This window comes from Ciconia boyciana, chromosome 2, assembly GCF_034638445.1.
Source record: "Ciconia boyciana chromosome 2, ASM3463844v1, whole genome shotgun sequence".
Lineage (NCBI taxonomy): Eukaryota > Metazoa > Chordata > Aves > Ciconiiformes > Ciconiidae > Ciconia > Ciconia boyciana.
In genome coordinates this window covers 167907442-167935112 of record NC_132935.1, presented here as the reverse complement: position 1 = coordinate 167935112, position 27671 = coordinate 167907442, and the positions used below count along the sequence as shown (strand labels likewise).

Below are 27671 nucleotides of genomic sequence, written 5' to 3'. Positions count from 1 at the left end.
TTTTTTTTCCTTTTTAAAGAGTCTTAGCAGCATGGAAACCCCCAATGAATCGTCCCTCCAGTGAGCCCAGCAGTCGATATACACGGAGGAAATAGATATATACTGACAAATCACATTTATAGCCAGATATGCTCATTATATATACCTAAAATGTACATAGTACCTGAATATATAGACATCCACATATACACCCAAAGTTAAAATCCCGAGCGATGCTGGGAGTCAGGTATGAACAAGGGGGGGGGCTGGGGTGAACGTCCAGCTCCCCCCGGCTCGGTGCCAGGCGGGGAGCAGGGGGGGCCAGGCTCCGAGCCCCCCGAAACCCAGGGATGGGGCAGGACAAGGGGCGAGATCCCCTTCCCTTCGCTGCTGCCGGTGGGATTAGTGTCGAGTTCCTCCTGCCTGAGCAGGCAGGGGTGGCGGCAGCCTTGTCCCTGCCTGTCCCTGCCCGCCGCCCCTGCGGCAGCGAAGAGGTATGGCTTTGCCGAAGGGTGACGCGGGAGGACACGGGCGCGGGAGGGAGACGCGGAGGGACGGCGGTTCACATTCATGCAAGAGGAAGCGCTGAAGAACTGGTGGAAGCGAGTACTTCCCAGGCAGGGAGCTGCCGCGCTGCCTGCACGCCGCTTGCACGGCCGGCAGCGGCTTCGGCTCGGTCACAAAAAGTTTCCCGGCACAAAACCCACCGCGAAGACCTTTCCCAGCGTAGCAAAACAGAAAATACCAAAGGCGTGGATCTTGCCCGTGCCACGGCTCTGCCAACGTGCCGTTCTCCCCCGGCCCTTTGCAGAGACGCTCACCCTGCGTCCCCGCGTGGGATTTCGCTGCCTGCGCTGCCCGAAGCGTCCCCGGGGACGGCAGCTCCCCACGCCGGCACAGCGGTGGGCTTCCAGAGCTGACAAAATTCAACACCTATTTTTCTTGCCCCTCCTGAAAGATCTCAGCCACGTTCTGCTCCAGCTGCCTCTTATACCTCCGCTTTGAAAATATATCAATATTTAATTTAAGGGACATCTTTATAATTAACACCTTGGCCTATTTCCCATTTTGAAATCTTAAGACTGTTGCTTAGTGTCATTTACGTTCAGCCTTCTCCTCCAAAGCTTGCTAAAATGATTCGATGGTTTAACCGACTGGTTTTTCCTCTTCCTAGTTTCTCCATCATGCGGCTCTTGTGGAGAAGTTTTCCCCATCGAGCTGAAGAAAGCACAGCTCCGCTTCGAGAAGCCAGCGATGCCTTGTGTAAGAAGCACCTTAAAACGCAGAGCCTGGATGCGGTCGGGGAAGGGACACGGGTGGGTTTTTTCTGTTTCAATAAGCCAGGCGAGAGCCACCCGTGCCCAGCAGCAAGCTGCCACGACACCCAAACATCGCTGCTGACCGAACCCTCGGGGTATCGGGGTAACTTTGCTGCCGATAGAAGGCGCGGACGTATTTTCAAAGTCATTAAAGTGTCCGTTTTTATGTCGCAATTAAGCCTGCCCCCCTCCCCCAGCCTACAACAGCACTTCCCAAAGGTGCAGCCGAAAGCAGACCGCAGGGCTATTTGGAAAACCAACGGCGAGAGGAAGGATTCGCTTGAGCCACAGCTCCGAGCAAAGGCTAACGGGTGGCGGAGGGAGGCGGGCAGGTCCTTGCTCGCACCGGCACGTAGACAACACCGTATTTCACCACGTTTGATCTTTCGGGAGCCTCAGCCCAAAAAGCCAAGGGTGGGGATTGTTTTGTCGAGTTTTTTTTTTGTTTTGTTTGTTTCTGTGTGTTTGTGAATGACGCTTGAGCACCTGGAAACGCACCTCGGCGGAGAGCGCATCGCCAAACCCCTCTTTGAACCTCTCCTCAGATTGTCGTTGAAAAGGTACCCCCCCCCCCCCCCAAAACGCTTTCTTCTCAGATGGTCAGGAGGGGTATGCAGCCCACACCGACCCCTCCCTCGTGGCACACCATGGGGGCCATGAACGTCCAGCGGTTTGTCTCCGGGTCGTACATTTCTACCGAGCTGAGGTTGGACTGTCCGTCGTAACCCCCCACCGCGTAGAGACGGCCACAGTTCGCAACGAGGGAGACGCGGCTCCTCCGGGTGTTCATAGGGACGATCAGGTACCACTGATCCGCCATGGAACTGTAGACTTCAGCGATGCTGAGGAAGCCCGAGCCGTCGTAGCCTCCGCAGACGAACATCTTGCTGCCCAGGGATGCTGCTCCGTGGCGGCAGCGCTTGTTGAGCATGCTGGCGACCGGGTGCCAGGTGGCCGTGTGATGGTTGTAGTACTCCACCTGCAGTCACAGCGAGCATACGGCGTTAGGGGACCCTCGCTCGGCACAGATCACAGAATCGTAGAGGTTGGAAAAGACCTTTAAGATCATCGAGTCAACCGTAAACCTAACACTGCCAAGCCCACCACTGCACCATGGCCCTGAGCACCTCATCCAAACGGCTTTTAAATACCTCCAGGGATGGCGACTCCACCACTGCCCTGGGCAGCCTGTGCCAGTGCTGGACAACCCTTTCAGTGAAGTAAAATTTCCCAACATCCAGTCTAAACCTCCCCTGGCACAACTTGAGGCCATTTCCTCTCGTCCTATCACTTGTCACCTGGGACAAGAGACCGACCCCATCTCTCTCCAGCCTCCTTTCAGGTCGTTGTAGAGAGCGATGAGGTCTCCCCTCAGCCTCCTTTTCTCCAGGCTCAACAACCCCAGGTCCCTCAGCCGCTCCCCATCAGCCTTGTGCTCCAGACCCTTCCCCAGCTCCGTTGCCCTTCTCTGGACACGCTCCAGCCCCTCAATGTCTCACGAGACACGAGAATCACACGAGACTGTTTCAACGCCCGACTTCAAGCCAGCCGGGGAACTCGGGTTTTATTTTTTCGTTTCATACAATCATAGTTCCTGTCGTTATTAAGCTTTTCTAACACCAACCCTTGCGTTTCACACCGCTCCCTCCGATCTCAGCCCGGTAACTCACTGGTGAGCTGGAGCAGGTGAATGGGAGAGACTACACTCCCCACCCCATATGCTAGAGAGACCACAGCAAACACAGCTTTGAAGATGCTCCCTCTGCCTCTCTCCCCGTTCATCAGCTTCCGCGTGGTGTTTTAAACAAGTATCTGAGCCTCAGCACCAAAAGGATTGAGCTCCCTTCACTTAAAGTTCCATTGCCACAGGATCGCGTCTCAATTTCGAGGTATTAATTTGCCTCGTGCACACAAGATCACGCCGCTGCCCCAAGGCAGAAGCAGCCAGAGCTCTGTCAGACCCAAGAGGTGCACGTCCAGGCTGTCCTTAATGATCCCCTAACCCTCCCCTAACCCTAAGTGAGCCTCCCCACTCTCTCCAGGCAGCAGATTCCAGCTGTAACGCCTCAAACTTTCGACATTTCTCACGTCGGACGACCACCACTCCTGACGCGGTTCAAGCCTATGTCCTGCAGCCCGCGGCAAAGGGTAGGGTTTCTTCCCTTCCTCTGCCCGGTAAACTCTTCCACTTTCGGAAAAGGCTGACATCTCCTCCCTGGGTATTTGTAGAAGAGCTATCTGGCACCTCAGGGGGAAAAAACACCCACCCCAACCACCCACCATTTTGTATGCCTTGCATTTCTAGAGAGACCATTAGATGGACCCCTTCTGCAAGGGCTCCTGCGCTGCTCCAAACCTGTCACGCTCAGGAACGTGCTCAGACGAGCAGATTTGTCGTTCTTGGCTCTGGGGTACTTCAGGCTGCAGACAACAGCCTGCCTCTGATCTGCTGAGCAAGGCAGAAATGGTTATTGCTACTCCCCAAAAACCCCCTCATTACAAATTTCTGAGGGCAGTGCATTAGTGACAGACCCAACTCAGATACGGCTCCCTGCGTTCTTGCTCCCGAGAGGATAAATGAGTCTTTTCTGTTCCACATCAGGTTTTTCTTTAGAGAACAGGCAGAAAACCGACACGCAGAGCAGGTGGAAGAGGGCAAGCGGCCTTGTACCACCAATTCCCCCTGCTGCGAAGCCCGTTTCAAAGGTAATCCGTTCCTGAAACTGAAGCCATCAAACAGGCACAGAAAGCAGAGGTAAGAGCCTGGCATCTGGGATACTTCCAGCTCAAAGGGACACATTGATACGACGATTTAAAAAGTGAAGGAAGCAGGGAGACAACAAAATGCACTGACTCAATCCTTTTGGTGCTGGGGAACAAGAGCAGCACTTCCAGTCCAGTTCCCAGTGGGTACCTGGCTAGCTCATTTCTTCCTGAGCAAGAAGAAAGGCCTTGGAAATGACAGAATTTGGTGGTGCAAACAACTTACGGCACTTTGGGCGCACAGGGAAAGGGTAGGGAGCCTTCCCAGCCCCAGCCCGGCCTTTCGGCTACCCACAGTAGATTAATTTCTGCGCAAGGCTTGCAGGAACCCGCACCCCGCAGACTTACGCTGTTGAAGATCTGTAGGCCGTCGTGCCCTCCCGAGACGTAGATGCGGCCCTCGAAGATGGTGACTCCAGCGGCGCTGCGGTTGGAGCTCATGGGGGTCACCACTGTCCACCTTGCCGGGAGAAGGGAGAGGTTAGCAAAGGCTCCTGCGGGCACAGCACGCGCACAGCCCGCGGATTATTTCAACTCGATCGGATTTTCTAGGACTGGGTTCCAGTAACTCTCCTTTCAATGCCTATTTTATTTAAACCATGGTTTTCTTCGCTTGGATCCAGGTAAACTCTCGCGAGGAGGGATGCTGCTCCTCTGCCAAGATATAAAGGCTTTTCCGCATCGTTCACCGTGTTTCTTTTACAGCCCGGACGCCCACGTAGTGGTGCCACGGCACGGCACTACCCTAGCAGCAAACAGACGGATAAGCTTTAGGGCATGAAGAGCTCTTACTTGTTCGTTTCTGGAGAATAGGACTCCACGGAGTTGAGGGATGAGTTTCCATCGTATCCACCACATACGTAGATCTGGCCATCCAGCACCACTGTTCCCATGGCACTGCAACGAACAGCAGGACCCCGTGAGACGGCCGTAGGTGCTGCCGCACCGTCTGTAACGCAGTACATCCGCACAGCCTGCCCTGCCCGCTGCCTGCCGTCACCTCCTTCACCGCACCGAACCTCCTCCTCTTCCCCTCGCTTCACCTCCGGGTTGCTCAGCCCCTCAATCCCATCTGAGCGCTGGGTCTCACGGGTCACGGAAGATGCTTGCGGCATGAGCGCACCCTGTTTTCCTCCTCAAAGGAATTAAACCAAAACACAGGGAGAAATTTTGATCCAGATCGTGGGTCAAAATCCCAGCGATTCCGTCTGCCCGTGAAGGATCTCCTCACTGCTGCTGGCCGGAGATTAACACTGGCAAGGGACATCGCTGCGCAGCCTCAGGAGATGTGCTAATTGCTGTCAAACGTGAGGCTCGTTAAACCAAGGTGCCTGACCCTGTCATTACAGCTTGTAAATCGCGTATTTGGCTATCAAATGGGACGCTTCAGACAAGAGACTAGAATCCCACCTTGAAAATGTAGTCGAAGCTTCTCATAAAAGCCTGACAACACAATTCTCAGGGATAAAAGCCGAGCAGTTTGTACAATAACTGACATTTTCCTCTACACAAGAGCATCTGACGCCTGTTCTGCTTGGCTTCAAGGCAGAACAACCCAATCGTGGAAGAGCAACTGCCTCTCCCCGTGGGAAAAGCTCCCAGGAACCTCATTGCTATGGAAAAAGTGAGCTTTTCCGCTACAAATTGGAGCCTTGTGCCCAGGATTTCACGTACTCAGCCACTTGCAGCGTGCTCTTCCCAAGCAATCAATGCCTCGGACCACAAAAAAACAACCCCAACCAAGCCAGACAAACCATTATGGTAAAGAAGAGCTGCAAAGCTTGCAGAAAAGTGAACAATTTAACAACTCTTAGTGACTGGACACGAGCGCACAGAAAACCGCAGCAAAAACCCTGGATGCCAGGAAGATGTTTAAACACGGAGGCAGCTACCGTGTTGCGGTGGGGAGGACAGGATGACCACACAACTTAATAGGTGGGTTTTCAAAATAACGCAGGGTAAGCTCCCAAACCCAACCACAAAGCAGTCCCTAGGCTGGTCGGGAACAGCGCAGCTCTGTTCATCAAGCACAAACACCTCCCGCTTAGCTGTAAGCTCCTCTCCCTGGATGATAAAAATACTCCTCTCCTTCCCAGCTGTGATTCTCTTATGCTTCCTGGCAGGGAAAGAAGATGCCAGCACTGGACAGAGACGGTAAAATGGATTTATTTGACTCCTAGCAGCACCGGAGTTTCCTCCACGGTGCTCACCCGTGCTTTACCTCCCATCTAGTATCGCAACATGAAGAAACGGGGCTCTGATCACCTCCTTCGGGACTCCAGTTCAAACCCTTACAGACCTCACCAGCAGCACTTTATCGCTCTCTTTTAGTTTGATTTCACTCTTTGATGCCACCAAAACCGAGAGATCTCTGGAGCTTAGAGCCCACGCTGCTCAGCTGCTTTTTACTTCCTGAGGTCTTAATGGCTTTCCTTGTAAATCCGTGCTGCGGTGCACAGGTATAACTTTGTTGAGCTGCTGGCAGTTTTCCCCTCTGACAGTTCTCCCCTCGTACCAGCAAGCAGCGCCCAGAATCAGCCCAACTTGCCTGCCCCAAATGTGGCCAGGGAAATCCCACCTGCTTCCATACTGCTCCACTCCTCCTTTTGCCTTTGCTCTTTCCCCACACATGAAATCCTCATGCGGCATCCACCACCGCCCAACACCTCCAGCCTTCCTACAACCTCATTTTTTTCCCCCCTCCTGCTCCAAATGTCCCCTTCCCATGGAGCGAGCCACACGTTACCTTCGCTTGCTGTTCATACTTTCCACTCTGGACCAGGAATCCATCTCCGGGTTGTAAACCTCCACCGTGCTCAGCCTTAGCTGACCGTCGTAGCCACCAATGGCATAGAGCAGTCCGTTCACCACCGCTACCCCGACTCGGCTCCGGGCCGTCGTCATCGGCTGGCACTTCTCCCAGCGGTTGGCAATGGGATCAAAGACTTCCACCACATTCAGCGAGTCACCTGCATAAAAATTTGCTACTCAAATTAAAAGAGGGAGACCCGATAAAACACTGTTCTAGCAAGCTTGCCTGAAGCAGAGGCACGCGAGGGACAAGCGGTCGCTGCTCTGACCCCAAAGATAGGGCTGACACGGGGACTTTGCCTGCTCTTCTCTGGGAGAACAGCCAGGATCTCACGGGTCCTGTTCTGGGCTCCCACGGGTCCTGTTCTGGGCTCCCTGCTCCCACAGAGTCAAGTCAGAGCCATTTCCCAGCCACATCTCTACTCACCCACAAAGAGAGCCTGCTCTGAAAAAACTCACTCCACAATGCAAAAAGAGCGTAGAGCGTTTCAAAGCTCGCCCATGCTCTGTACCGTAAGATTTGACAAGTCCTAGGCTGTGGAAGTGGGGCCCTTTATAACCTCAAAGGGGCAGCAGAGACCTGCAACGTCAAATCTGTTGGTGTCGCTGCTTCCTGGGGACGCGGCTTCTCTATAGGATAAATCAGCCGTGTGGCGGTGTGAGTGGGGTAGGAATCCCACGAGGCAGTGCCCAGCACACACCCGGCATCCCAGGTGAACCGGGTGGGTTGAGGCTCCAGCAGATAGTTTCACAAACGCTTTCTGTCCCCTTTTTACGCTATGGCTAGGCGCCTGCGAGCACAACGCGCTTGCACGTGTGATCCCACAACCCCACCGACATCACTTTGATATCTCCGAGTCCTGCTTGTTGCTATAGGCGAGGACACCATCCTCAAAATCCCGATTCTTTAAGATAACGCAAGAATAGCTGTCCTAAATAAACCTGACCTAGACAGAGTTTCTAGATGGAAGACGTTAAACAACGGGCGCAGCCACCTTGAGCATTTCAGTGGAAGGGCCAAAGTGCTGCACAAAGGAGGAGAAACTGCTCCACGCTTCACGTGAGGGAAGTTCACGATCCCGTCGCCCTACCCAGCAAACTACACTGCTCTCTCCACTGCGGGGAGCGGATATGCAAGGTACCTGCTGAGTTAAGTCCTCCAACGGCATAAATCAATCCTGCAATCGATGTACAGCACCGAGGACGGGTCTTGAATGCCGGGAGGTGTGGCCGGCGCTCTGGCATGAGGTGATAATCTTTTGCCTCATCAACTAGATCCCTGAAATCAAAGCCAAGTAGTTAAAGAGCTCGGTTGATACGATGAAATCTGTCTTAAGTCAGATGAAGATTTAAGCAATTGACTTTCCCCCCTCTATGGCCAATACTTCTAGAAGGCAACGTGGCCCTGCTGCCAGCTTAAAATTGGGGAGGGTGCTTTGGTTTTTTGTTACGTGAGGGGCTCGTCCACAGAAAGAGAGAATTTCAGTCTCCAAGACTGCTAAACCACATTCCTGCTACCTCCACCCCACCGAAAGCCACCGTCCCCTGGCTGGTTTTCTAACCCCGCGTCCAAGCCTCACCTGCATTTGTGGCAGCAGCGGACCAGGTCATCTTGTTGCACGCGGTCAGTGAGAAACTGAGGTCGACAAAGGGGTAGGCGGATTTTGGACAGGAGCTCGGGTAGGAAGGACTCTCTCTGGTCTCGGTCATACCGTATCCAAGCTAACGCAGCTTCAAACACCTACGGAAGAGAGGCATGGCAAGCTGGAGTTTTGGGTTTGTTGGTTTTTTTTTTTTGCAAGTTCCTACTGCTGCCAGCGGTCCGATGGAAAAGAAACCACATATTGGCAATGATCTCCCCCTGATCTGAGAGGACACTGTTTCAGGACAGAAGGGCGATGCTCTCCTGTCGCGTGATGCTCGGGTGGCTCGGCTTTGGCAGCGCTTTCTCTGCTTCCGACTTAGTCTGCAATACTACTGCTCTATTGCCCCGCGGGATGGTATGTTTAGTACGAACGTTCGCAGGGAGGCGAGGGAGCTGGGAAGAGAGTTTTGTTCGAGGAGGTGGGACAGAATGCAAAACCTTGTTTATGTAGTGTCAAAAATCAGCAAACCGGGGAAGAAGAAAAGAGAACGGTGCTGCTCTGTGAAAACCAGAGGACAGTTTTGATGAGAGGAATCCATCCGTTAACTTTGGATAACTACACAATAGATGTCTAGAGCTGAGCTGGCTTCTCTAGGCTCCCTTCGCAGACACTGGAGAGGCAGAGCTCTTCAAAGCACAGCTCACCTGCCCTCTTTTGGATGACTCCAGATCACAAAAGGAGCCTGGTGACTAGTTTAATTGGAGACACGCACTCCTTGGTTCAGGACTCTCACAGTGAAAGCCTGAGCCGGGTTGTCCCACACTCTTGCGCTCACATCCCGATGGCTATATTCAAGTCCCGTCGCTGTCGCCCAAGGCAGAGCTCCCACGGAGCACAGCGTCCCCAGCAGTCGTGCAGACCAGGGGTCACACTCCCAGACCACGATCACACACACTGCAGCCTCATCGCTGTTCACCGGGTTCAGCTCAGGAAAATCACGAACCCACAGCAGTCTCCCAGAAGCTGCAGGAGAACTGGTCACTGTGGTCACGGCCACCCCGTCGCAGGACAGCTGCCCTCCTGTGGTTGTAGAGAAAAGTCCAGCAGTACCACTGACCAGAACAAAATTGTTAAGTCTTTCTTTTACGGTGGAGATCCGGAGTCTCTCACATCACCTCTCCCGAGGCTTTCAGTGCAAAAGTACTTCTTCAACAGCACACCATGGTGAGCTTAAAAAAAAAAAAACACCTTACTTCTACTCTACAAGGCGCTTTATGACCAGCAGATAGGCTGCACTGTGCTCAAATCCCGCCGTTTCTGAAGAGGGGCCTGGCGCCTGTCAGGGCACGAGGCAACGTCACCGGGGACAGATTCTTTGGGCTCCTACCTGCTCCAACAAAGGATCCACTTGGAAAAAAACCAGCAAGAGACAAATCTGTGGTACGATACAGCAACGTGGCTGGAATGTGAAGCAGGTTCCCCCCGCCTTCCCATTTCGGGGGCATTTCAGACAGCCTGATTAACGAAGCACTCTCTTACCCTACATGGAGATAGCTGTAGGTCTGCTTTTCGTTTGTCACCTCCTTAGTAACCTCCTCAGAAAGAGCAGGACAGATTTCCTGGCTCGAGGACAGGTTCTGTTTCTCCTGCAGACTGTCAGCCCAGCACCGATAGATTCTCAAGGCTGTTGAAGTGTCCTAAGGTTGCTCAGCCCTGCTTTCTGTTTTTTTTCTAGGAACAAGACAGTCTAGAGGAGCCTCGTGCTGGCAAATTCAGTGGAACATTCATTAGAAAATGTTGCTGCGAGTGCTGCAGATTCTTTACACCTCAAAAGCACTCCTCTGGACTTGAACGTGAGCTCTGTGAGGAAGGGCTCCCGGCTACCGCCCACACCCTCAGCCTCTCTGCCCCAGGACCGGCAACTTATCGACAGTAAGGAGCACAGCTGAAGGTCCGCAGGACCCACCAGGTTCCACCTCTGTCACTGATGAATCAAAAGACCTCAAAACAATGTTTTGCAAAATCTACGGACCGAGAAACTCTACCAGGCATTTCTCGGAGCAAGGTAACATTGGCAGCACAGACAAGAAGTGGGGCTCAGGGAGTTGTCATAGCTCTGTCTAACACTTCTTAGTGTTCCCACCGTGCCAGGACATCTCAGCTTCATTCAGACCAGGGTCATATCCCATTCCACTCCCAAGCAACCAAAAACCCTCCAAAGGAAAAACTACGTCTGCTGAGACCTACACCAGGTACGCACCTGCTCTTCAGACTTCACGTTGAGCTCATCCCTAGAAACGAGCTCCAGGACATCTTCAAAAGGCAGTGCCAGGAACTCTTCGGACATGGATACCTCCACGAAGTGCTGATGAATGAAGCTGTTGGCAGCGTCGTAGAGCACCGCACACATCATCGTCTCTGCAAACTGCCGCACTCCCAGACAGTTCTTAGGGTGAAGCCTGGGAAAGGGGGGGAAAAGGAGAGCAAAGTCACGTCAGTTTGGCGGATGGATAGAAAGAATTACAAACAAGTTCAGCGAAGCAACGTGAGCCTCAGAGGATGCGCGATGCAGTGAAAGCCACAGCTGCGTCCTCTTCAACGATGGCAGGTTCCAGCTCACTGCTGAACGTATCTACGCAGAGATCTGAAGGTGAATCCACAACAGAGCCAGAGGATGGAAACCACAACTTAAAAATCTCTCCCGAGACCTGCAAGGAGCCACTGGACAGACTCGGCTGGCTCTGCGTGAAGGCTGCAGGTTGGCAGTCGAGGGGAAGCGTGAGGCTCTGCACGGCAATCCCTCCCTCCCGCATCTCGGGGTGCCCAGGCTGTGCATCTAGCACCTTCTTTTTTTTTTTTTTTTTTTTTTTTAAACTCCCGTATTGGACAAAGCCAGATTCAAGCACATTGCGCAAATCTCAACCATCAGTCTCTGTTTTTCATCTTCCATCTTTTCTAAGTGCTGCAGAACAGCATCTGTTACAGCTTCATCAAGCCATTTCCTGAGATTAAGGAGGCTTTATCACCAAAGATGCTTTTGCAACCGGAGGTTAGACAGTGAGAAGTACTGCTGCAGATCCGAGCTTCCCTCCAGCACAGCCAAACAGCCACTGCGTAAAGCTGCTCAGTGGCACAAAGAAGCTGGAGAAGATGACATTCATTACAGTCATGTGCTCTACAGAAACAGGAACGTGTCCTGGACACTCCTGTCCAAACAAGAAGCCCTGCTCAGTACAGGCATGTCGCTGTTCAACAAGAGCCAACAGTCGTGGTGTTTTGTGGCACTAATCACCAGATACTAAACTAAATACTACCTATACGGAGAAAATACCTTGGGCTCTGATGGTTTCGGTGTCTAACGGTCTGCAAAAACCAGGCTCAGCCGTTGACAGCGGTGTCTAGACGCAGGCGAGGATGTGACATCGCTTGGGTCCACTTTGGGGAAAGCACCCTCAGTTACTGCCCTATGCTGTGCTAAGAGCAAAGGCATAGCGCTGACGGCAGGGGACTGGGACGCGAGGATGGCTCTCAGGGCTCACGCAGGGCTTGGTCACAGCACTACGGACCTGTCTGTGCGCAGGGGCCAAAAAATATCCCAAACCTTCATGCCATTTAAGAATGAGAGCTCAGTGTGCACGCTCCAGCTCTTCAGGATGGTCAGAGTCCACCAATTTTCTTGTTATTAATCAAAAGTGACAGGACTTAATTTCAGACACCCAGTTGCTCCTGGTAGATTTGGGAGAACTGTAGCAGCTACATCTGAGAAACCAAATCACCTCGCTTAATCCAGATATAGATACAACCACCTAAAGCTAGGAGGGACTCAAAAACTCAATGCAACCCATCTCTTTCCAGCTCGGTGTCATATCCAGTACCTCAAACAAAATGTTTTTGCAAGAAAAATGAATACTCTGTAGTCTTACATAATTTTAAACAAACTGCAGAAAGTCAGGATGCACATGGGACTGAAAATTGAGATATCTTCAACACGGAGGAAAGCCATTTTTTCTCCCCAGCTCATGGTTTTAGGATTACCTCTATTTAGAAGTAAAGAAAAATAACTGGCTGAGATGTTCCATGTCTTTGGTAGGTATGTTTAATATCACGCCATGGAGTACACAGAACAGCTGCAGAGAAATCAAGCTGGGGAAGGGAGGGGGAATTAAACACGTAAGACTCCCTGGCATGATCTGAAGATGTGTGTGGTACGTTTCCAAAGAACAGCCCAGCTTTTCCGTTTCCAGATCATGCTGCTGGAACAGTCCTGCAGCCAAACACCAGCGAGGGAATTGAAAAACCTGGGACCAATTTAAGGCTCTGCCACAGCTTCCTGTCCAGCTCCTTGGCTGAGTCCCTTTGTTCCTCCCCTCTTACACACGCAACAGCAGAAAGGATAATTACTGCGAGGACGGGTTCGTCAGCGGTAGAGGCAGTCACGCACCACTGTGATGGTTAAACGGCTAGCTAACTCTTAAAAAGGGAAATGTTCACTCGGTTTTGCTCTAAGTATTAATTCCCATGGCCGGCCAAGGCCTTATATTGTGTGCCAGCTGTGGCATCTCATAAGCCAGATAAGTTCTTTTATAGGCAACGAGAATGGCGAGTCTCGGGAGACACAGACCTCCTTATCATGCTGGCAGGAGACATCCCGCTCCCTCCCAAGCCAGACACAGATGATTAAAACCTTGCTGCTGTCGGGGAGCAGCAAGCACAGCTGAAAGACAACCCCTTACCTCTCTCTGAGGAAAGTGCAGCAAGCATCTTTGATGTTCTGCAGCTGAAGGAAACTTGCCCCCATCAGCAGAGACTGGACGTTCTGCTGATCTATTGCCAGGTGACCGTTGTAGGCAAAGTTGATCAGAGCCTCGAGTGCACTAAAAAAGGGGGAAAAAGGGCAGAAAATCTACTGAATTCAAGCAAGCATGGGACCCTACTAACAGAAGAAATATCTCCTAGCGCCATTCACACAGAGGGTAGGCTTTCAAGCCTCGCACACACAACACCGAGGCCTGCAGAGCACTCACGGTCCCCTCTGGATATCCTCGCCCGTGTGCCTTGGGACGTTACCTGGGATCCATCCCCTGCATGACAATCTCATCCTGCTTGCACTCCATCATGTCGTTGGTGAACATGGCGTGGAAGTACGGGATAGAAGCTGCCAGCACGATCCGGTGAGCGCTGAATTTATGGTCCCCTACCTAAAGGGAGAGAAAAGGGGAAGGAGGGAAGATCAGCACCATCCACCACCAGCCGCACCGTCCAGATGATTCACTGTAGCACAGCTCCGCCAGCCCAGCAGTAACCGAGGGCTGAAAGTTGGACAATTTCCATTTGCAAACCGGACAGCAGCCTGTCTCTTAAATTCAAACTTTTGAATCCAGTTTTCCAGCCTCATAAGCCACCACGAGTGGTCAACCGGGCAAAGATAAAACAGTATTACAGCCCAAGAGCAGGTCGTCTCCAGATTGCTAACAGAGAACAGCCAGTTCCACAGAACCACGCGTCTACACAAATCAACTTGCTATTCAACTGTGCGCACAAGTTTCAAACCCAGATCTGCTTCCCCCGGCTGCTCGGGGCAGAAAATGCTCACCCATGGCCCTGCTTCAGATAACGTGCTGCCCCTAACAGCCGGCAATCGCCGACCCCACATCACCCGTCTGAGCCGGGGACACCCCGAGCACAGCCATGAAGGCTCAACCGGAGTCCTGGACTGCAATTATTCTGCAGAATTAAAAGCTGGGCTATGTGGCCGCCCGTTTCCTCTTCCTGAGCTCTTCCTCTGAACCAATGACCGGCTTAACAGGTTAAATCCCACACACTTTTCTTCTCGGCCAGCCATCACGTACCTTCTGCTTATGCTCAGAGCCGGTCACCTTCACTATAACCTAGAGGCTCGCATGGGCTCATCTTCTTTAAACCTCTGCAGGTTCACTATAGCTTTGCTATACTTACATTTACATCCTCTGAAGAGCCTTCCCGAGCTATACAGCGAGGCTTGGAAGGCGCTTATTGCACCTGATTCCAGTTCTCACTCCTGCAGACGCTCTACAATATTTCACCCTCTTCAGAATCGCACAGGTCTTTGCTCCGATTACTTCTCTCTGTTGGGTCCAAACTTTTTTTTCCCCTAATTTCCAGTCTAACCTGACTCATACCAGTCTATGCCCAACTGAGCTTGTGCAGAACTGCCCTTTTCCCTCACTTAAGCAATATTTTCCCTTTTGAGCTTTGTTTTGCTGGGACAAACAAGCTGGCACAGCAAGTCCTCTACTCTCCAGGTCATCCAAGAAGCCCTTCTCTTCTCCTCTGCACTTCTCTACAAAAAGCTTCATCACCCTTTCATGTCTAGGCGGTTTATTAACAAAAATGTTGTTTGCATTCAGGGTTTTCATGGTTCCCAACAGTGCCTTGCCTCTCCCTCTAGGCCCAGAGCTCTCACACCCAGTAAATACGACTTGCTGGGAATTTAGAAAGCAAAATTCCTGCCACATTTAAAAAAAAAAAAAAAAAAAAAAAAAGGAGAGAGGAATTGGGCACTACGAAAGATCCATAAGCAAGCAGTGGGGTATTTTTTTTTTTCTTTTTAAACAAAAGCATACTCAACTGCCACAAACGCTGTTACAAGGTTTTTTTAAAACCAGCTTGACCACCCAGCTGCTCGCTGTGCGTGCCTGCCTGCACGACAACTGGGACTCTCCAACATTTAGCGTGCGGTCAGCTCACAGTGCTGCGTGCCTCGGGTGCAGGGGCAAGTCTGCTCTGCCCGAGCTTCCCAATTTAAAATAGCGCTGCAAACATCCAGTCAAACCGCTTCCAAGATTTGCTCCAGCCTGGCAATGGCAGGGCCACTTTTGGAGAGCCTTGCCTCTGTCCTGGTCAGCTTAGGTGTGCCCGAACCCCTGCCCGTGCTGCCCGCTGTGCCTGGATTACCCAGCACAAACCCCGCTGTCCTGGATTTTGCAGAGTTCCCAATGCCCGGAGCAAAAGCAGCAAGTGAAATGGTACGGACTACTCCAGCTCATGGAAAAAAACCTCACGTATATACTTGTACGGTGATTTGTTAGCTCAAGATCTCTTCCACTAACCCAAAACCACACGTAAAACATCTCAAAGGCTCCAAGACTTGAGAGAGCTATGCTACAAACACCGGCAAATACTCTGCTGCTCTGTTCCCTTCTCTGCTAACTCCGTCACTAATTTATCTCGTGCTTTACCTCCACCTCCTGCCCTCCCGTGCCAGCATCGAGCAGAAGGAGACGAGCTCCTGAGACAGCCGAGCAGAACCATGGTGGAGAAAGAGGTAGGGATAAAAGGGCTTGCCTGGCAGATGAGGGTGAAGGTGATGTTCCAGGAGAGAGAGGGAAGAAGCAGAAAAGAATAAGGTAATCAAAGCAAGCGGATGGATATTTTATAGCAGCGAGATGGTAAGGGCAAGCATGGAAGTTAAGACAACGGCTCTATCAGTGCTACAGCAGCAAGTGCTGGACCACGGGACGGGCACGGCCCGTGCTCCCTCAACGTGCAAAACCATCACCAGCTCCCTTGTGTGCACACAGCAGGACAGGGCATCTCTGGCAAAAGGATTTGAGACTGCTAGGACTCGCAAAGGAGCCCACGGCCAAAGACGGGTCTGAGCTCAAAGCCACAAGCCCCAGCCCTGTGTCCGAGCAACAAACGTTTGCAGAGCAGGGTTCCCCACGCTGACTTTACGCAGCCTCTTGTAAGCGAGTGCAACCTCTGGCCTGGCCTCTCTAACACCAGAGGTTTAAAAATACTTATAAATAACCCGGAGCTTAATGAGAAAAGCCCATAAGAGGAAGGAAGAGTTCAAGAACCTGCACACCCCTGAAAGCTGACAAAACCTCACTGTGTCCACGGCTGTGGGGTTTTCATTTCCTTTCTCCGCATGGCTAACTGCCAAGTCGAGCACACGTGCACACGAACAACTCTGCTTCTGTTCGTCTCTCCCTGTAAGCGAGGCAGCAAGGCGCTGCTTGGGAAGAAGTACAAGAGGTACAGGATTAAGATAGGTAAAGAAGGAGACTTGGGGGCTGAAGCTCTTTGTTTGGGACTTCTCGCTGGGGAAAGGTTTACATACGACCAGCCGCAACCTGGCTGACCGCGATGACTAACTCGCTGCTCAGCCTGTCCACGTTCCAGCCCCGAGGCTCAGAAACGCCAGACCTGCTCAGCAAGCTCCGCATGCTCCGGCACTTCCCGGCCCCTTCCTACCCCACGGATGAAGCCACTCCTGAAGAGGAATAAACATGGGTGAAGCTAACGAAATGGGTCTCGTTATTTACGTACCTTAACGCTGTAGCTCTCGGGCATCGCACGCAACACTCGCCAGCCTGGGACGTCTCGCACAGACCTGGCAGACGCTGCAGGAGGACTCTGGTAGCTCGGCGGCAGGACCTGGCCTGTTCTTGCTACTTCTCCTCACCGCCACGCGCAGCGTAAGGTCTAAGCATTACCAGCGTCATTTCGGCGCTGGGGGACTAACGCCACTGCTAAAGCAACAGATACATGCCCACAGATGAAGCCTGCAGCGCAAGAAAGGTTTGTTCCTTGGTCAAGGGCAAAGGGCTGATTAAAAACTCCAGGCTATTTTCTTTCATGAGAGACGCATTTCTTCTTTAAAATATTTTTTTTTTTGCCAAAAACATTTTCAACGAAAGGGCAGAGGACTGCAGTGCTGGGAGTCACCGACCAGGAGCTGGCCTGGAGCACCCAGCTTCTGCAGGGAAACCCCTTCCCAGGTGTCTCAAACATCCCCAAACACAGGAAAGCTCCGTTTTTGCTTTCAGTATTTCTCTGGCTTGAAACAAGGTGAAAGAACAAGGCCTCATATCTCTAAAATTTTCAAAGACGTTGTGGTGCCTGGAGGGAAGTCAGTCCAACTGCAATGCTTACTTTGGTTTAATATCTCTCTTAACTACAAGAGGTGTTGGGATGAGCGTTCCCATCCAGGCAGTGCAGAATGTGGTTGAGCGTGCAAGAAAAACACTTTAGTTGAATCTTATTTCCACCCAAACACAATTTGCCAAAAATCACAGCTATTCAAAGGTAATTTCACCTTTTTAAAAATAAAAAGTAGTATTAAAACCAAATAGGCACCTATTAAAATGATACACCTGCTTCAAATGCATACTGTGATCCTCTAGTTATAACCAAAAAGTTAACCTTATAACTCAAGCTAATACCCATTTCAACAGCAAGGTTATATTTACTCAAAACAACCAAGCCTACAGGGATACCCAACAATGAGAAAAAGCCCTCTCTTTTGGAAAATAACTATCAACTACAAAAGCAACACCAGCTTGAAGTTTACTTTAAAAATAGATTGAGTTTTAAAATGGCTCTATGTGGCGGGTAGCCATCTGGTTGAATTCACCGTGGTTGAATTCACCGATTTCAGTCGTCGGGATTTATCCAGTCTGCTGTGCCCCGGGATTTCCCAGCCCTTGAGCAGCTCACCAGAACCGCTATGCTTCCCTCTCCCTCTCCGCCAAGCACAAGGTCAATCAGCGCTTCCCACGTCCTTTGCCAGGGCTGCGTTTCTCCGCCTGCCATCGTGCTGTCACTCTCCGGGCAGCGGTGAAGGACTGTGGCACGTAGACAGCCACTGGTAACGCCACCGCCGAACCAGACAAATACTGTCTGCAACCCTCTGCCCTTTTTCTTCCGAGGAGTTCAGCGCTGCAGCTCCAGACTTCTGCCTCCTGCTCACAGAACAAACCTTTTTTGGTTTTTTTTTTTGGTTGTTTTTTTTTTTTTTTGACCTTGCCTCTCTGACGGATGCATATATTAAACTGCATCTCCACTGCCTGCATTTCTCCCTAGGAAAAGCAGAAAGGGATCAAAACACAAGAGATACTTTACGCTCAAAGTCCAAATACAACAGATTTGAGCACTGTCCAAGAGTCTGCGCAGAGCTGAAGCTTTCCACCGCGCTCCAGTTTTAGGGATGCATCGCCGTGATCTCACCCCACGACGGGCTGCCACCAAACACCCTTATTATAAATAATACACCTGGTTATTGCAAAAGCAATCATTCATAGTCATTCAGCAAGATTCCCGATGGGTTAATGAGAGCTGTATCATCACAGGAATGAAATACCTTGAGTCTGGGCAGCACCACCCTTCTGGCTCTGAGCCACTCAGCAGCTCCAAGGGACAGGATTGTTCCCCTGGTGGGATGCTCGCCCTCCGTTAAGGAAAGGGTTTCACCTTGGGGAATGCCCCATTTAACAGATTAACTTCACTGGGGACAACCCTGCACAGCCAGGGCAGGGTTTGAACTAACCAGAGGTCGTTTTGGTTACCTGCAGGGAAAAACCTCGGCTCCCCACACAGGGCTTGACCTCCTGCCCCGGCTTGGTCCCCATCTAGGCACGGGATGCAGCCGAAGCCACGTCGTTCACAGCTTCTTCCCTTGCACTGGTGATAGCACTCGCCTGACCTCGCCGTTCAGGGAAATAAAGCAGAAACAAGCTGTACAAAAAAGGGAATAATTTTCTGCTGTCGTAGCAGGGGAAGGGGGAAGACTGGGACTGGTCCCTGCCAGCAGCGAGATCCACGGAGCTGCATCAGCAAAGAGCTGATCCACGCTGCGATCGCCACCAGCTGAACGGAAACTATTTCCTGGTGCTGGACAAGACAAAACGTGTGATTCCTTTTTTTTTTTTTTTAAACTTGCTCCTGTAATGATAGGGGGCCCTCAGGGAGATTCATAAATTGGGCTCTCTGGTCTAGAAACTATCATTATGTTCATACCATCAGCACTTAATGGCAAGTCCTGAAGGAACAACTAAATTTCTTGCTGCAGGGGAATGACAATACCTGTTTTCCCTGTAAAAGATGAAAAATACTTTTGAGGATGAGCACACAGTGCATGTCCTGTCAATTCATCCTCGCATCTTCTGACTCAAAAAGTGCTCCCTATCTCCAGAGCCAGGTGATCTCCCTTTCTTCTAACCAAATAAATATGCTTTCCTACACCTGATGGAGTCACCCTACAGTCACGTAAGTCTAACAAGAAAGTGAAAAAGAGCTCACGCTCTTCTTGATATCATTCCACGCTACCATTGACAGGTTTCCCCTTGCTCAAAATCCATCACAGCCCTGCCCGCTAATTCCAGAATTACCAGCAGAACATTAAAAAAAATATAGAAAAAGCTTTGGCTGGTTGAGAAAAAAAACCCATTTTTGTCCTCACTAAGTGCGCCTGGCAGGGACAGTCTGCTCGGTCCCTGTTTTGATTTTACAGAGCAGCTCATACTCGGCCACGCAGCCTTTGGAACTGGCCGCCCTTTCCATCCGTATTCAAGAGTTGTGTCAAATGAATGATCTTCCTTTTTATTTTACATTTACATACTGCTGCTTACACCCCAGGATTGAGCTATCCAAAGGGCAGGATGTCACCCACCCAAAGAGCTGGTGTCTCCGACAGCAGCCGCTCCCTCCCGACAGCAGGATTTTATTGCCTACCTAGCGTCATGGGGCAAACTGCCGAGAAACCTCCCTAAGCTGGGATGTCGCTCAGTATTTGGCTTCCCTCGCTCTGTGTCATCATGGGACGTGCGTCTAAACCAGAGTCTCGGCTGGGGATTTCAGCTTTCAGCTGAAGGTGGAAGCTCTCGTTTGCAAGAACAGTTTCATGGCAACACCTGCCATGTTAGAGAAATCGGGCGCTCCTGGTGAGTTAAACACAAATCAGTGCATTTATCTTCTGCTTTTTGAGCGTGGAGTTCAGGACTGTCTCCAGGCACAAATGAAATCACCACAAACTTCATCATATCCACATCACTAAGCCAGAATTAGTTATTTATACAAGCACCAAAAAGAGAAATACCCCAGGAACTCCACATCAGCAAGCTCACTGGGAAGAGGCTTGAGGATAAGTCCTTCAGGCAGGGCTGTCATCCCTTTCATAGCCTGAGCAAAACAGCTTAACCTTTCAGAAGATTTCCACCTTTACGCAAGGATGTGCTATTCTACAACACACAATTTTAGATGCCTTTCTTTTAAGGCGAAAGATACTGTTTGCCAGAAACAAGAACACAGAACCACTGTTTGCAAAGCATCCTTTCTGACCACAAATATCACAGAATTGCCTTCCAATGTGTTCTCTGGCCAAGTAATAAAAGGCACGCTCTCCCTTACACTCCCACGTCCACAAAATGTTAACAAGTTCCAGGGTACAATGAAGCTTTCTCCATAGAAAAATGGTGTAGGTGTAATAAAGGCATCTATTGTTTTCACGACATCATTGCGATGCACAGATGAGAAGTCTCTCGAGTTCTCTGCTGTAAAGATCTTCCTCCCAAAATACATCTTTCCTGACACGACATCGGCATTCAAGTCACAGAGAGGCCACAGGAGAAACTAAGCTAGCGCCCAAGCCATCGTAGCAAAGTTTTGCTAGGCAGAAGATAGTGGAACAGTAAAGTTTAAGAGATCTTGTATCAAAATTCAGAGATTCAGAAAAATACCCTTCCTCTCCACCCCTTCCCACCCAAACCGTAGCTGGACGAGATGCGAAAGAGTTTACATCAAACTTGGCATGTGCAAAACCAAGAGACTTGATCGCATTAAGTCATACATCCTTCTGGTCTAAACTAATTAGAGTCCTGCTGATATAACGGTAACTAATTACTTCGAAACAGAAAAGACATCCCTTTTGCATGTACAACCCGAATGCACGTTCCCAGATAATTCAATTCCAATTTAGAGGAGCCGAACTGCTTGGCTGGACCCCGGTCTCTCCATTTCCCATGGGGAAAGGGGAAAGGAACGCATCCCAAGGGGATTGCTCCTGAAGGACCAGCAAAAAGTTGAGGGTAACTCAACAGCTGAGGGACCCTCTTGGGCCCTCCAGCCACGGGCACCCTGGTTCCCTGCCACATTCCCCCAACCTCTTCACAACAGAGACCCCAAATCTCTCCTATACCCCGACAACCCCTATGGCAACACGGAGAACGCCCAGCCTCTTAACTCATCCCACAGCATCCTGCTCCTCAATGGGCAAGAAGTACCTGCCCGTGCCCCTGCCAGACACCAGGTTAAATACCCACGTCACCAAAGCCCCTCCCGAAACCGTAGGACAAGTTTTGCTTTAAAAAATAAATAAAAAACCAGGGCAAGTGGGTTTGGAAGTCAGACGGTAAGCCTTTTTGCCACACTCAGAGAAGCCAAGTAAAAAGATCAGTGCAGAAATGTGTGGTTTCTGTTAACGCTTTGGGTTTAACATCTTCATAAAGCACTAAAAATACTTGTCTTTTCTATAAGGGGAACAGCATTTACATCAGCTGAGACCTTGGGTGAAAAAACAAGACCAATCGTCACCCAAAGTAGCTCGTTACTGCTGTACAACAAGATTTAAATAAGATCCTTAACCTAACGGGCTCATGTGCGTACCAGATTATCTGTTTTTTAAATCTATCGGCTCCTCAAATAAAAGGATATTCTCTCTCCTACCAAGCTAACTTCCCTTAAGGATCTCACAAACGCGCTCAAACGTCTGCAGAGCAGCCAGGCACTGGGTTTTCAAGGACCCTGCTGAAACTACGCCGGCAGCCTAAGCTGTCTGGAATTCCACTTAATCTGCCACGTCGGGACAAAGGGAGGCTCCTCCACCTCTGCGTCTGCTTGGCAGCAGCAGCTCTCTCGGGTGCATCTGCTTGAATTTGGAAGGTTTCGAGTTAACAGTCTGCTTTGGAAAAACTGTGATGAGAAGGGGAGAAAAGCCAACAGGACTATCACCTGTCAGTCCGATTGGGATTGTACGTGAAACAAATAATATAACCTCTCCACAGCTTGGAAGTGTTTTAACTTGCCAGGCTTGCATTACGTTTTTAAGAGACTTTTCTAATTAGTCTTGGAGTTAGTCATGGAAATATGGCATTCGAGCGATTCAAAACCAAACGAGGAGCAGCAACGACAAGAGGAGCTCACATTAACTTCGCTCTTTGAGGATTCAGAAAGGCACAAACCTTCTCTCTTTTGACAGCGGTTTATCCAAGATCGCTGGAGGTGCCAGCCTGGCACTCAGTTCTCCTCTGGCTCCGACCGCAGTGAGCAGGAGCTATAAAGACATTTGTTCCCCTCGAATTTATCAATGAAGAAATACGACAAGCATTGCTTCCCTGTTTTATGGAGTGGTGCGGTCCACAGGCTTCCAGCAAGCTGCTGATGTGTCCCCAGAGAGCACTTGTACCTTGGCCTGAAGCAGAGATGCAAACTCCAGAAAACAAAACTGCCCAAGCAGCTTTCATCTTGAGAGGATATTTGTCTGCAAAAAACAATGCTCAGGAAGAACACAAATACTGAGTAGCTTCTTTTCTGCAATTAAAAAGCAGATCAGGATCTCCAGATCAGGGACTAACGCCCCCAAATACCTCCATTTGTCAGTGAACTGAGATTCTTTGGGCTTTTGCAGTGTTTATTTGTGAGCTCTAAAATGCTTTGAGAAAACACACACCCAGAAAAAAAAGACTACAAATCCACGCTAAAATAAGCGGGAAAGGTTCTGCTGTGCTACTGTGTACAGGAAACCAAAGCAATGAGGGCCCAAATCTTTAATGCAGAGCTTTTCTTATCCAGTGAGCTTAGTAAGAAGCTAACTGATTTCTACCCATAGGGTAAAATCAATGGCAGTAGAAATAACTGAAGACTCCCAGCTCATGTTTAGACAGAAGGCGATGTTATGGGTGAAAAGCTCTTGGGAAGAAAGAGCTCCGGGGAGAAGCGGAGTAGTGCCTGGACAGGAGCACGACAGCACTGCAGACAGCAAGGCAGCCAGAAAACCCCAAAGTCTCTTAACATGAAGACAGCCTGAAAGAAACCGCTTTATATCCCGCTCCTGGGGAAAAAACGGTGGACGCAGAAATCAAACCGCACTGATTTCATCCCCAAAACCCAGCTGCCAGTAACCGCGACAACATCTGACCCATAGTAGATGGCACCCAGAGGAGATCTCGCTACAGCAGGTTCTGCTCCACGGCCAGAGATGCTAACCACATTAAATTTGAACCTATCCCTAGCACATATATAGACACTTTGCCACTCACAGCCCATTTCAAGCCTGAGAAATTTGGACAATTCAAGCTTCAGTCCATCACTGAAACCCCAGTTTGGCCCCGGATGCAGGGAGAGCTGCATGGAGAACGGCTGCTTCTCTGCCGGTTTTGCCAGATGCTCTGATTTCAGAGCCTACTATCACACCTCAAAGCATGTAATCCCAAACTGAAAACTAAATTTGAAATTAGTCTCCCAGTCTTCAAACTGCTTGACACATCCGTATTTGTAGCTAAAAGCCTTAAAACCCACCAAACTGGGGGGGGGGGGGGGGGGAAGCAGCTTCCTTTCTGCACGCTCGACGATTGCTCCAGGCTTGGCGATTCCCCGTCACAGACGCAACCACCATCAGCTCTGCCAACACCACCAATATTGGATGAGGAGAGAAACACGAGTCTCACTCTTCCATAATATTACTCTGGACAGGTTAAACTGGCAAACAGGGTGGGTTTTGTTTTGGTTTGTTTTTTTAACCAGAGAAGACCACGCCAACACGCAATCTAGCGATCCAGAGAGAAGAGAGCAGTAGCAGAAATTTGGCTTTAGTAAGCAAAAATCCTACTTTCACCAAAGGAAAATGAACTAACCACAGAATAAGGTGTGCCTCCTTGCCCTCCCTCCAGTTTATTCACATGTGTTTCTACCAAACCATCCTAGAATTATTCTTTAAGTAAACACCTCAGAGAGTCGCCAAAGGGAGACTGAAAGGACAGATGCCTATGATGGAACATCTTCAAGAGGAGCTCTGGCCTGCAGCTATTTAAGAGACAGGAATAGAAAAGGACTTTTCAAATCCATAGCCTTGACCATCCGCACAGGAAAGGAGCTTTGGCTCTCGACAAACACACCATAAGCCGCTGGAAAGATGCGCGGCTCGCTTACTGCCCCGTGAAACTTCGTTTTCACATGGGCAACCATGAAAAGCAGTGACAGATTTCCCTAAGCTGAGTTTGAATAATCGGAGCTCCAAGGGAGCCAGTCAAATCAGCACTTCTTGCTTTTAATCGCATCTAAACCCAGCTGCCGTACGCTGCCGAGGCAGCACCGTCTCCTGCAGAGCAGCGTGAACTGCAGCAAGACGGTTTCTGAGAAAGGAGAACAAATTCTGCCCCTCCTATTTATTGAATGAATGCTCGCCTGGCTTTACGAGGGGAATAATTAAAACAAACAAACGAGAGTAACAATTTTAGGCCTGTTTGTATAGCAAACATTTCTGTGGGCTGGGAGAATCATTTACAGCCATTGACCCCAACGCTGATATCGGTAAAGCGGCCACTAAAAACCTGAACTGTGCTGCAACAACGCTGCTTGCTCCTATTTCAGCCACAAGCCTGAACGCTGGTCACATCAGGAGGAATCCAACTTCTGGCCCAAAGCGGCGTTTGGCAGCTTTTATTTCTTTATAGAGGTGACAGCCTAAAAGTACTAGGTGTGAAAAAACAGCAACAAACTCGCTCCAGTGGTGCGACAGGCATCAGGACCCACTACGGTCTCCTTCAGGTATTGACTTTAAATGCTTCTCCATGCTTTTCCTACCTTCATTTCAGGTAAGAAGTACGCAGATGTCGTCCCCGCTAGACAACTCACTTGGCAGGCTCCTTCTGCATCGCCCTGAATTTACGGCTTCACCAACGCATGTGGAAAGCGTTCCCAAGCAAGGTCAGGGAAGAGCCGAGTTTTGCGTCAGCGGCGTTCAAGGCGGCTAACCGATTCAAAGCCGCCTCCAAAGTTGAGCTAAGAAAAATGACTTCTTAAACATTCAGCAGCTAGAGAAGACACCCTGTACTGAACAACGGGGAGGAAAGGCTTGGCTCAGATTCAGCAGGCAGCATTAATTCAATAGCCACGGGACACGTAGGCACCGAGAAATCTACTGTCAAGAGGCAGAAGCGGCAAAGAGGTGGGATATTTTGACATGATGACTCAATGCAACAAGAGGAATCACACGAACGAAGTACGTGTACGAGGGAAAGCTGGACTGTTTGTTTGAACCAACACAGAAACACGCTGTCAGCCCTCTGCCAAACGTATCAGTCATTGCTGGGATCTCCCTTCAGTGTAATAAAGAATTCACCAGGCAGCGGAGAAACTTAAGACTCATTTTAAGAACGACAGAAACACCACTCTTAATAGATTTTAAACCTTTGTAGGAATGAAAGGCTCTGCACCCTCCCCAGATAGCAACAGTCCCTGGAACAAAATATAATAAAAGCAAAAAAGAAAGCGGGGCTAACACGGTGCCCTCATCCATAAAGCTGCCCAGCACCGTCAGGGCACTCATTCTGACAGCTGGACTGGAGAGCTTCAGCCCTCAAGACTGTAAAAGTGTTCCCGCTCTGCCGCCGCAGATATAAGCAAGATTAAAAAAAGCACTTTGCTATGGTAAATCTATGGGAAAACTTATTCAGTAGAGTTTTGCAGAACAATGGTGGGGTATTTATCCAAGATAAGGCCGGGGTCGTACAACTCGTCGCTATTGTCTCCCTCCGGACCACGCAGAGCGGCTCAACCCCAGCAAGAGGGCCCACGGCCGGGTCGCTACCGTGATTCCAGAGACACGGGACTCGCAGGACCTGAGAATCTTCTTCTACAACACGAAGCCACCTCAGTAACACAAAGTTTAATTCTAATAAAACGGCGCTCTCCATCACAAATCAGTTTTGTCACAGAATTCCCCCAGGTTACGGCACAGACTGTCGCAAATACCGCATCTTAGAAGGTACCACCTCTTCCAGGGAGGATCAGGGCACGGCCGCGCTCTTCACAACGAGCATTTCAGCCCGCGAGGTAGTCGCTCTTTGCGGGAGGCAATGGCTGATCTACGGGGAGGAGGCAGCCCCGCGTAGCCCAGGGGCGCACCCCAATCGCGCGTCCTGCGGTCTCCACGACGGGCACAACCCTCGCCGGCTCCTTCTTCGGCAGCGGGAGGTAGGTGAAAAGTTTCAGCATGAGTAGGCTGGGAAACACCTTCACGTTTTAATTAAGCTTGAGAGTTAATTCTGGAATGACTCAACCAATCCTAGGAGTTGGACGTCGCACCCACCACACAACAAACTCCTCTGCTCCTGGTCTGACGGACTCCAGCATCTCCTGCCCGGCGCTGGCCATGGGCCACTCGCAAAGCCCTTACAGCCTAAAATCCCATCCTGAGGATTTATCAAGGTTATAGATTATTTCTTTGATGTAAGAAAGTGACGTTCTTAAAAGATAAAGGTTTCCTAGGGAAAAGGACTCTTCTCCCATGGGTTGGAGCAGAGGTTGGTCCATAAACCAACACCAACCCCGTCCGTAGCGTGAGCTCCCAAACCACTCCTCAGCACCGGGACCACCACCGACGCGTGGCGGGGGCTCTAGGGTGCCCTGTTTCCTCCCAAAATAAGATTATTTTACTGACTCACTCTGCTTGGCTGCTGGAAAAACCACAACGGCTTCAAGGGAGACGGAGGCTCCGTCTCCCACCCCCTGCCCGGGGCGAGGCGCAGCGTCGGGGACGGGGTGTCACCGGCACATCCCGGCACCCACCCTGGGCTGGAGGTGCTCAGCACCCTCCTCACCCCCCAAGGGGCCCTCACAGAGCCCCCGCCCAGGGCTGGGGGGCCCAACACCCCTTAATACCCCACCAAGGGGGCTGGGGGGGGTGGTGTCTCAGCACCAACCCTTCTCCCCTGCCAGAAGCCATGGGAAGGGGGGACCCTCAGCTCCCCTTCTCCCCACCAAAGGGGCTGGGGGGGGCTCTCAGCTCCCCCTCCTGCCCCCACCAAAGGGGTTCTCTGCTCCCTCCCTTGTCCCCACACCAAAGGCACCCAAGGGGACCCCAGCTGCCCCAGAAAAGGGACCGGGAAGGGGGGTGGTGTCCCCTCAGCCCCCCCCCCCCCCAGCAGCCAGGGTCCCCTCAGCCCCCCCCCGGGCCGGGCCGCACCTTGAGGGTCACGTCGCAGAGCTTGCCCTGCCGCCGGATCTCGCCCATCACGCCGTAGCCGCGGCTGGGCAAATCGCCCACCGAGAAGTGTACCAGGTCCTCGGGGTCCAGCTCCGGCTCGGCCCCCGCCGCCGCCGCCGCCTCCAGCATCTTCCCGGCCGCTCCCGCCGCGCACCGCCTCGCTTCGCCTCCCCCGCGCCTTGTCCCCGCCCG

General features: G+C 51.0%; 1 protein-coding gene across 1 annotated transcript; it reads right to left on the bottom strand.

Moving 5' to 3' along the window:
* Positions 1–100: 100 nt before the first annotated feature.
* On the bottom strand, positions 101–27671 carry KLHL18 (kelch like family member 18). Its single transcript, XM_072854896.1, has 10 exons — positions 27459–27671; positions 13526–13656; positions 13192–13332; positions 10719–10917; positions 8453–8613; positions 8015–8151; positions 6808–7030; positions 4854–4958; positions 4410–4521; positions 101–2277 (listed from the first exon to the last, which is right to left on the bottom strand). The coding sequence occupies exons 1-10, from the start codon at positions 27606–27608 to the stop codon at positions 1891–1893; spliced, it is 1746 nt and encodes a 581-aa protein (XP_072710997.1). The 5' UTR covers positions 27609–27671; the 3' UTR covers positions 101–1890.